General features: G+C 40.3%; 1 protein-coding gene across 1 annotated transcript in view; it reads right to left on the reverse strand.

Moving 5' to 3' along the window:
• The window catches only part of LOC126094670 (N-acetylglucosamine-6-phosphate deacetylase), a 118,641-nt gene that overhangs the window by 46,683 nt on the left and 59,947 nt on the right, over nucleotides 1-12,011 (reverse strand). The window contains exon 3 of the mRNA XM_049909180.1: nucleotides 4,581-4,715. Coding sequence (XP_049765137.1) covers nucleotides 4,581-4,715 — 135 coding nt within the window. The remainder of the gene's footprint in view (nucleotides 1-4,580; nucleotides 4,716-12,011) is intronic.

Below are 12,011 nucleotides of genomic sequence, written 5' to 3' on the forward strand. Positions count from 1 at the left end.
CTGTACATCAAACGTACTGAGATGAAGAGTCCCCCCCAACAGTACAATGCACCATCACATTGCCATTGCAATGTACAGCACTTTTTGGATGAAACATTTGTTGAGGGATTGACAGGTTAATGAGGAAGTGTTGAGTTTACAACCAGATCTTCCGATCAAACCCCATTAGTCTTCTTTCTCTGGGGAACCCTGAAGGACACCATCTATGCCAGAAAACCCTGTATGCTGGATGACATGGGAGAGAGAATTGCGACTACCTGTGTATCCATTCCAATGGCATCCATAATGTACTTGTTGAAATGTTCCACAGCTTTGTAGACATTGTATTGCTGTCAATGGAGGACATTTTGAACATCTTCACCATATCATCAGTAATGTCTTGACAGCTATGTGGGTTAAAAACTCATAGTTTTTATTATTTTTGCTAGAGTTATTAAAGTTCAAACAGAATAAACCCCTTTGTGGGACAACCTGTGTACTGGCATGTCTTTAAAAATATAACACATTATTTGAATACAATAGTATTTTACTATGCGCAACTGATTCAACCAGTCCATTGTGCAAAAACCAACAGTTAATGTGGAATCTGAACCACGGTGTATCTTGGATCTTTTAAACCAAAAAAGCATTTACAGAGATGCCAATTATTGGAAATAACAAGAAAGCTTATACCAAATAAAGAAAGGGTCTGCATATATACAGTACATGCAATGTCTTTCAGCAACATCTTCCAAACCTCGGAAGAGATCTCCATCATGCTGCACAATATAGCAACAGCTTTAAATCAAGATTGTATTCTCAATAAAGTGCTGCAGTATATGCAAAATGAATGGCCAGACATATTACCAGTAGCAGAACATCCCTATCTTTGGCAATGATTTGCATAATATCAATTGGAAGCTTTCAGGGACTTGCTTCTCTTAACAACTGAAAATTATGTACACAGTGTTGTAATATTACCCTACTTACAATACCATATTTTAAATTTCTTCGCTGATCACACTGGGTAATAGGGATGAATAATCTAGAAAGGAAGTATGTTTACTGTCCAAAAATGTATGAAGACATTAAATGCCTTGAGCAGAATTGTCAGAAATGCAAAATGCATCAAGCATTGCCTCCCCAAACTTCTTCCCCATGGCCAGAGCTCACACAACCATGGGAATGTCTCCACACTGATCTTGCTGGATCTATTTTTTGGAGCCAGAGTGGCTCATTGTAATAGATTCATAGTCCTATTTCCTATATGTGGTCAAGCTACAGCATATCATCATGGAATTCACTACTAGGTTTCTATTGAATAATTTCTCGATTGAGGTACCCCTGTACCCTAGTGACTAATTATGGAGCACAATTTGTGGAAGCTGCAATTAAGTGCTTCTGCACCCACAATGGCATCAGACATCTAACCATGCTACAATTTCACTCCACATCCAAAGGCACTGCAGAGGGATTTGTGTGCTTCTTAAAATTCAAATGGTTGAAGAACTTCGTGGCCACTTCTGAAAAATCTATAAGCAGTTTCTTAGCATATACAGAGCAATGCCCATTTATGGCAACACTTTGGTCAAGCTGTTTCACATCTGTCTTCAATGGACACTCCTCAATCTGCCATTCCCACTGACAGAGCAAAAAGGAAGATAATACCACAGTGTTCTAAGACAGGACTGCATTGTGAACATACATGTTTGGGACCACTTCATGATCAATTCACAGATCCATTCTGGCTCATCACAGCCACCACTTGCTTACAGTTGTGCCATCCCAAGTTGTGACGTAAGTTATGACATATGAATCAGTCATGCTTGTGCTATCCAGGACAAGTGCCCATCAGCTCCCACCAGCCCATCCTGAAGACTAAGATGGCCACTATCACTAGGCAAAGGCATTTTGACAAGTTTTGAGTGGCTCTTTTGCTGTTCCACCCTGAGACTAATAATCTCATCAATGGAAGTTGGCATCTCCAATGCCATCCCCCCCCCCCCCCCCCACAAGGGCTGACCAAAGCAGAAGACAGTAAACCAGCCATTAACAGCACCTACCTATGCCAGCAGCAGCACCTGCACTGTGATATCACACGCTAAGCAACATACACTGTGCTGACCAGAATGCTTTTGGCCCTTTGGGCTAATTCAAGGGTATGCAGATTTAGTAGCTCTGTCGGACCTTGATACTGGAAATACATCATCAATCAAGCCTTCACTCATCTCCATGCATATTGTCAAACAATAGTGACCATAGTGCCACCACTACTTTTAGACACTACTGAATAAGTATTCACACTGCCACGGCTAATGCAAGGGGGCCATGTAAGCAGGCCAGGAGGTGCAGTTACTTCAGGGACTACACCCTGATGTGATAAATTGCCACCATGAAGACAGACATAATAACAAATTAAACAAAGAGCTTTCCAATAATTACTTAAACTACTTTATTCTTGTTCATTTTAATTGAATCAACTGTGGGTTCTTGGTGAAACATTGCAAATTAACTAAACAAACACTGTTTGTGGCCTTGTTTCACAATTTTATAATTAATATTACATCACAACCTAGGTTTCAAGTTATAAGCCCATTTTCAAGTACATTACTGATTCCAAAGATGATAATGCACAGATAAACATGATGACAAGGCAAAGATAATCATCTCAACTTCTTAAGGTATCGAACCATAGCTTAATGTACAATTATGCCAATGACCATTTTTTTAACAAATTACATACATTATTACACAGCCAGCAATTGCACAATACTGACTCAACTAAAGTTCTGCATCAGCCAAGAACTTTTAACTACGATGGACTGGGGCCCAAAGTTTTGCTTCTATCCTGGGGTTGTGATCTCATCTAAAAGAGGTGAATAACTGAATTTGGTTTGCTCGTTTAATAATAGGGGCGAGGATATACACATCTGTCTTTCAATTTCTAAAATTTCTAATTGGTTGAGTTTGGCCCTCTTTTCCTCTGTCTGTAAGACTTGTGCATCTATTGTGTATTTGTGGTTATTGTTCAGGCAATGTTATGCAAAGGCTGAATCAGGCTTCTTTAATCTCCAGCTTTTGTGGTTTTCTAAGCCTGGTACAGATTGACCTCCCTTACTTCTTGCTGTTAATGGCTTGCAATTTACAGTCCATTTTTTCAAACTTTTTGCAAACAAAACTGTGTACAGCAACTGTTACTGCTTTTTTTCAACTATTAATCAAATGTTGACACAGCACTCTTTATCAGCAGCGTCTAGGGTAGTAAAATGGGCACTGATGAGATTAGCATTCACTCTGTCACAAGAGTACAAATACAACTCAGTGCCAAAGGGTGAAACCTGCTGGTTAGAACTTGTGCACTGACAACAGAATTGGACATCTTCTGGTGTCAATGTCTTGGGAGTCTGCCCAGGGTGACACTCTTCCATATTTTTACTGTTTGTTCTTATTTTCAACCTGCACTTAGAGTTGCCTGTCCAACCTGCACTTAGAGTTGCCTGTCCAGACAGACTCAAGCTGTGGTTGTGCTTTACTCAGTGGCCACTGAGAGCAGGTGCACTGACTACCATGAAAATCTAATTTGTCCTCACAACCACCAGTTGCTGCCTATTGAGCCACTGTCAGAGCTATTCTGGCAATTCCCATCACATCTGGAAGTTTCTACTCCAGCCTTCCATCCAAACTGTACAGCAGTTTTCTTACACCAATCCCCTTAGAGACTGAGGGAAGATGATATGATACACCCATCAAGTGCATCCTGTGCCGCTGCTTATCAAGAGAGACATAATCCCTGTGGATACTGGGACAGATCCTTTGCTTGACTTTCCACTACATCCTCTTTGTCCCCATAATAGCTGGCACAAAATAGGGTGTTTCTGTTCCTTTGTAACAAATTCGAGGTTTTAGGTCTGTAGAACTCCTCATTGATGTATGCCACAAGGCAACTACTAGGTTGGAGACAGGCTTTCCACAGAGGCACATATCATGCCTGAGGTCAACTACATAAAGGAATATATGACTGCCCTATGTGACAGGCTCAGTTAAATGCCACCACTGGAATCCCAGGCCCAGTCTCTCATTTGTACACAAGAAACTTCTTCAAATCAATGTCATTTCCAAACTTGTATGCTCTCTGTACTCAAACTCTGCTTTGGATAGTGATACTGCTTGTCTACACTGACTTGGCTATGAGATTCAGATTAGTCTTCTCAAGAACTGTGAGCAACAATAGGCACATTGATCTACTCTACAACATCTCAGCCACCACTGTGGAACTGATCATCTCCTTCTTTTCATTTCTTACCACATTAATTGCACAGATTTGTATATTTCTTGCACCTACTTCATTTTCCTCCCTTTCATGCAGCTTCAAATTTCAAAAGAAAGCATGTTTTAAAGTATAGGACAGCAATTTAATCTGATATGATATGGCTTATAGCTCTCTAAATGTCTTTTAAATAATAACCAGGATTTGTGTTATGTTTAACAATTTAATGGTAATTATGGACAGAAAAGACAAACATTTATTTACTTCCCTTTATTCTATGATACATTATCTGAATGTAAAAATGATTTTTTTCTGCATGATTTGAATAACATACCTTCTCGAATGTCTTAATAAATTGTTCTGGATGGGCACCCTTCTTGAGAGGATTTATGAAGGGTCCTTCTACATGAACACCTAAAACTGTAGCTCCTTTTGGGCCACCAGCTTGTTTCTTCAGCCTTGGTAGTACCTGCAGCAAGTATTGTCCCATAAGTTCATGCAAAAAGACAATATTATCTCAATGCGGTATATATCAAGATATATAAGTATATTGTAATATGCAAGTCCAGGATTTTATCAGCTTGCTGGATTCAACATTTAGCAAGATTGCACAAAAAATACTTATATTTTTCAAGAATTTTTGGCTGTTTGTTTGTCTCAACATTAGTGTGCAGTCTTGTTAGAGGATATTTCAGTTGCTCTTAAATGTAATTACACTGTGACATGAGTCACCAACTGCAATAATGGGCAAATATGTAGCTATAGTGAAAAGAATGCAGTGGATTAATGGATTAGTAGCCCAAGAGTCAGCCTGACAATATTACTTCCAATGTACAAATAAGGAAAAAAGCTACTGTTTACTGTACGTGTATGTAAGCAGAGAAAAGTAACGCAAATTCTGAACTAGTAACAAGCACAGAAGAAATTAGAAATATAATTAGTGATCAAATGACACTAAAGGAAAAATTTCCCAATTATGAGAACAGGTCTCCCCCCCCCCCCCCCCCCAACCAATTAGTAACACACTCCAATTCAAATCTCAATGTGCACCAAATTGTATATACTCTCATAGGATGGACAAAAAATAACAACCAGATGTGTGTGGTGAATGGCCACAACAGGTAACTTGAAAAGGGTGTCTCTTTGTGCAGGACATTTTTAGAATGGTGAGGTGGGCTCTAATGGATAAAAACATCTATTTATTATAGTTCTGTTCAATAGCATGGCTAATAGTCCATAAAATGGAATATCTTATCCATGCCCACTAACATCTCTGGCACCAGCTCTGTGAACTATACAATAACTGTTATGGTACTGTAATCACCTAAAGGGCATCACTTTCATCCATGCAGATGATGCTCGTGACAGCTACCATCCTCTAAATTTCCTGGCAACACAATGCTAGTTTTCTGCAGTAGTGGTTTTATGCATTTGTGGATCACTTTTACATTATATGAATATGTCATGGTATTACACAATGAGAACGAAGACCATATTTCATACTAGCTTTCTGCCTGGCTAACTGCAGTGATCATTCTCATGAAAAACTGAACAACACAAGTAAGAGACAGATTGTGTTTCATACTTTTAAATTATTCCAAATCAACTAAATACAGGAGAAAAATACTAATAGGTAATTTCTCATCTCTGTCCTATCTTATCCCCACAGTATTTATATACAAACAATGAATCATGTATATACCATATTTTGTTGGGTTGGGTTGTTTTGAGGGAGGAGACCATACAGCGAGGTCATCGGTCTCATCGAATTAGGGAAGGACAGGGAAGTAAGTTGGCCGTGCCCTTTCAGAGGACCGTCCTGGTATTTGCCTGGAACAATTTAGGGAAATCACAGAAAACCTAAATCAGGATGGCCGGACGTGGGATTCAACCATCATCCGCAGAGACAGGCTGAACAGTGAAGGGGGAGGTGTGTTTATAGCGATAAGAAATGCAATAATATCGAAGGAAATTGACGGAGATCCGAAATGTGAAATGATTTGGGTGAAGGTCACGGTTAAAGCAGGCTCAGACATGGTAATTGGATGTCTCTATAGGCCCCCTGGCTCAGCAGCTGTTGTGGCTGAGCACCTGAAGGATAATTTGGAAAATATTTCGAGTAGATTTCTCCACCATGTTATAGTTCTGGGTGGAGATTTTAATTTGCCGGATATAGACTGGGAGACTCAAACGTTCATAACGGGTGGCAGGGACAAAGAATCCAGTGAAATTTTTTTAAGTGCTTTATCTGAAAACTACCTTGAGCAGTTAAACAGAGAACCGACTCGTGGCGATAACATATTAGACCTTCTGGTGACAAACAGACCCGAACTATTTGAAAAAGTTAACGCAGAACAGGGAATCAGCGCTCATAAAGCGGTTACGGCATCAATGATTTCAGCCATAAATAGGAATATTAAAAAGGGTAGGAAGATTTTTCTGTTTAGAAAAAGTGACAAAAAGCAGATTTCAGAGTACCTGTTGGCTCAACACAAAAGTTTTGTCTCAAGTACAGATAGTGTTGAGGATCAGTGGACAAAGTTCAAAACCGTCGTACATTATGCGTTACATGAGTATGTGCCAGGAAAGATCGTAAGAGATGGAAAAGAGCCACCGTGGTACAACAACCGAGTTAGAAAACTGCTGCGGAAGCAAAGGGAACTTCACAGCAAACATAAACATAGCCAAAGCCTTGCAGACAAACAAAAATTACATGAAGCAAAATGTAGTGTGAGGAGGGCTATGCGAGAGGCGTTCAATGAATTCGAAAGTAAAGTTCTATGTACTGACTTGGCAGAAAATCCTAAGAAATTTTGGTCTTATGTCAAAGCGGTAGGTGGATCAAAACAAAATGTCCAGACACACTGTGACCAAAATGGTACTGAAACAGAGGATGACAGACTAAAGGCCGAAATACTAAATGTCTTTTTCCAAAGTTGTTTCACAGAGGAAGATTGCACTGTAGTTCCTTCTCTAGATTGTCGCACAGATGACAAAATGGTAGATATCGAAATAGACGACAGAGGGATAGAGAAACAATTAAAATCGCTCAAAAGAGGAAAGGCCTCTGGACCTGATGGGATACCAGTTCAATTTTACACAGAGTACGCGAAGGAACTTGCCCCCCTTCTTGCAGCGGTGTACCGTAGGTCTCTAGAAGAGCGTAGCGTTCCAAAGGATTGGAAAAGGGCACAGGTCATCCCCGTTTTCAAGAAGGGACGTCAAACAGATGTGCAGAACTATAGACCTATATCTCTAACATCGATCAGTTTTAGAGTTTTGGAGCACGTATTGTGTTCGAGTATAATGACTTTTCTGGAGACTAGAAATCTACTCTGTAGGAATCAGCATGGGTTTCGAAAAAGACGGTCATGTGAAACCCAGCTCGCGCTATTCGTCCATGAGACTCAGAGGGTCATAGACACGTGTTCACAGGTAGATGCTGTGTTTCTTGACTTCCGCAAGGCGTTCGATACAGTTCCCCACAGTCGTTTAATGAACAAAGTAAGAGCATATGGACTATCAGACCAATTGTGTGATTGGATTGAGGAGTTCCTAGATAACAGGACGCAGCATGTCATTCTCAATGGAGAGAAGTCTTCTGAAGTAAGAGTGATTTCAGGTGTGCCGCAGGGGAGTGTCATAGGACCGTTGCTATTCACAATATACATAAATAACCTGGTGGATGACATCGGAAGTTCACTGAGGCTTTTTGCAGATGATGCTGTGGTGTATCGAGAGGTTGTAACAATGGAAAATTGTACTGAAATGCAGGAGGATCTGCAGCGAATTGACGCATGGTGCAGGGAATGGCAATTGAATCTCAATGTAGACAAGTGTAATGTGCTGTGAATACACAAAAGATAGATCCTTTATCATTTAGCTACAAAATAGCAGGTCAGCAACTGGAAGCAGTTAATACCATAAATTATCTGGGAGTACGCATTAGGAATGATTTAAAATGGAATGATCATATAATGTTGATCGTCGGTAAAGCAGATGCCAGACTGAGATTCATTGGAAGAATCCTAAGGAAATGCAATCCGAAAACAAAGGAAGTAGGTTACAGTACGCTTGTTCGCCCACTGCTTGAATACTGCTCAGCAGTGTGGGATCCGTACCAGATAGGGTTGATACAAGACATAGAGAAGATCCAACGGAGAGCAGCGCGCTTCGTTACAGGATCATTTAGTAATCGCGAAAGCGTTACGGAGATGATAGATAAACTCCGGTGGAAGACTCTGCAGGAGAGACGCTCAGTAGCTCGGTACGGGCTTTTGTCAAAGTTTCGAGAACATACCTTCACCGAAGAGTCAAGCAGTATATTGCTCCCTCCTATGTATATCTCGCGAAGAAACCATGAGGATAAAATCAGAGAGATTAAAGCCCACACAGAGGCATACCGACAATCCTTCTTTCCACAAACAATACGAGACTGGAATAGAAGGGAGAACCGATAGAGGTACTGAAGGTACCATCCGCCACACACTGTCTGGTGGCTTGCGGAGTATGGATGTAGATGTAGATGTAGATGTAGATCCTCCCGAATGCGAGTCCAGTGTGCCATATTTTGTTGAAATTGCTTCAGGTGTTTATGAGTTATGCTTTTATGTCACCCATTCATCTTCACAGTCAACCATATGGATGCTATGGCTGTCTTACTGTCACCTTTTTCCCCCAAATGATATGTGTACCTAGTTTGTAAAAACTGCTTTAGTTGTTATGGAAGTATGCCGATAAATCACTGTCTTTGGATTCCTCCCCCACCCTACACTCCCCTTACTTCTAGGGATGCAAATTTGTTGGCACCATCATCAATGAGCTTAGCGACCCCTGAAAACTGTGGATTCAGCATTAATATCAGTCATTTTTACATATCACAGCTGCTCACCCCTACATCCACCCCCAGGGGTGGTAGGGTTATACTATACCCACAGTAATTACACAGATTTTTCCAGCATAATAAATGTTGATGCCCTTTACATATATGTGGCCGTATTTCATTGTCCTGATGACACAATACTTCAATGGTCCAACTGGCCACCATCTTCAGGTGAGATTGCAGGTCCACAATCACACCACAATTGGGGTAACAGCAGATACAGCGGCTCGCTTTCACTCTAGTAACAGGGCACTGCATGTGTGCGAGAAGCGAAAGGGCTGTCCTTTGTGAAGCAAAGACTTGCAGCAGCACCAGCAGTACAAACTGAAAAAAGCTATGAATGGCAAATTAAGATGCAGCTGATTGAAAACCACACCACTGTTGTTTTATATCTCATAAAATAGGATTCCACATGTTGCTTAAAGGAAATCCTCTGTCTCTGTTAATACCGTAATGCCATTGGATAATCGTATTGCTATGGATTCTTTAAGCACACAATCACAGAAACAGGAAGCTGAAGCAATAATTTTCGTCTCTTCAAATGGCATATTATGCCCTTCATTGAGACAATGTCAGCGACGGCAGACTTTTCAGGCTGGAGCAAACATATGTGACACTGATGTTCCCCACATTGGACATGAACCGTACAAATAGTTTGCTCAATATATGCCTTTCCGCAATAATAGGGAATTTTAAATATTACAGGCTTCCTCAGTTCAAAATAATTTTTAACACATCCACGAAGGGCTCTAGATTTTGGCAAAGACAAAAAGACACTTTCAATATTGTATTTTCTGAGAATTTCAAAAATTCTCAAAGAAACACTCACTGCAAAGAGTAAAAAACGCAACTGATTGATAAGTGTCCATTGTTGGTTCACATGGTGGTCGAAATGGAAAACCATGGACAATCTGATGATCAGTATATCCATTTCGCCTGAAAGCAATCTTAAGATAATCCAGTTCCTGCATCAAATTATCAGAATCTGAAACAGCATAAGCCCTCTTGACCAGTGTATGTAAGACTCCCATGTGCTGATATAGTGGATGACAACTAGTACCATGAGAGTAGCAATCCATACGCATAGGTTCACTGATGGAAAAAATCTGAAATTTGCACACCATTACCAAAACTGGATGTCCACCGAGTGGCAACAGGTGGCATTTTCAGATGAATTATGTTTTATGTTCCATCAGAGAGATGGCTATTGGCATGTATAGTGTGAAACATCTGAAAGCAAACATGCCATAACAATCATCAGAGCGTTATAGTCTGGGTACTTACATTATGGACTTACAGTAGGAACCAGCCCAGCATTTTTCTGAAGTAATTTAGTAAAACTGCAGAAAATCTGAATCAATATGGCTGGATGGGGTTTACAGCCTTCACCCTTCCAGATACAAGGCCAGTCTGTTAACAACAGCAAAACCTCCTTCAGTTTATCCCTTGCTTATACTACTGTTTAGTTTACATTGTTATTATGATCTTCAGTCCAAAGACTCATTTGAGACAGCTCTCCATGCTAGTCTATCCTGTACAAGCCTCTTCAGTTCTGTATTACTACTACAAACAAAATCTACTTGAGACAGCTTACTGTTTTCAAGCCTTAGTTTCTCTCTACAGTTTGTACCTCCAATACTTCTCTTTATTACCAAACTGGACATTCCTTGATGCCTCAGATATGAAGTTGGATAGCCAGCCTACCTCAAGGGGCACTTGCTGCAGGCCTTGCAATTCTAAGGAATGATCCTTGGTTTTGTTTATACATTCATAAAAAGAAGTTACTTCATAATAACAGGGTCCGATACTACAGATAAAAATTTGACAAAGGAGAATTTCCTTGTGGTTGGCTCAGATATTGACTCAGATATCCAGCACTAGGATCCATGGCCCTCCCTATCACTGATAGCACTCACTACAGACTTTGTGATCCTAGAAGGGGATCTTGGGGACTTATCAACATGCAACCACTAAGAATAAATCAGCCGACCCCTACAAACTCGGGCAGAGAACCATGTGTACCTGAATGTACTATGTGTGAGTTCTACCTGGCCATTCCTTCATTACGGTGTTGGCTACAGACTTGAATTTGGTTTGGTGCTGCTATCAAGTGTACTATAATGACTGCAAAACTTTACTGAGAAGCAGTACATAACAATTGGCAGTGAGATACTTCCATTGTAATGTGTGAAACAGCAATCAGCAAAACTGGGTTTTGCAGTGACAGAGATTTTGAAACCACTGACGTATACCAACAACAGCAAATGGAAGCAGTGGAAGTACACCACCAATAGCAAATAGAAACAATGGAAGTACACTATCAAGGGCAAATGAAAGCATTCCAATTGCGAAACAGTGTACTCCAAGCTGGACTGAACACACAGGAAAACTCTGCACTGGTTACTTTAGCATTCCCTTTGTTCAATAAGGATTTTGATAAGTGGGAGTTGTATGGAGTTGTATCTTCAGAGACTGAAGCAAGACTTCAAAGATATAAATTGAATACAACAGATCCTTCTATCAGCATGTGTTATACGTGGAACAGTCATCCAAGAAAGTGGTACAATTGCTAAGAAAGTTGTATCCCCAAGAGGAACCTAATAAGTTGTCATTTCTATGTATTTCCAAAGTATTGCATGAACACTGAAATAAGAAAATGTACTGAAACAGCTAGGTTATAATTCAACCAGTGTCAGAACGCACCTGACCAATCACATCACAAGCAGCTTGCAGATTCACAAATGCCCAACCGTCGTGGCAAATTTAAGTGTAAAATCCCCAGTGCAAAAAATTGTATGCAAAGCAGTGAATTCAAGGCAGTGAGATTAGATTAACCACTGACTGCAAGCACTAACGCATCAGGTTTATTCATTAGGAGACACT

Source organism: Schistocerca cancellata, chromosome 8 (assembly GCF_023864275.1).
Source record: "Schistocerca cancellata isolate TAMUIC-IGC-003103 chromosome 8, iqSchCanc2.1, whole genome shotgun sequence".
NCBI classification, from domain to species: domain Eukaryota; kingdom Metazoa; phylum Arthropoda; class Insecta; order Orthoptera; family Acrididae; genus Schistocerca; species Schistocerca cancellata.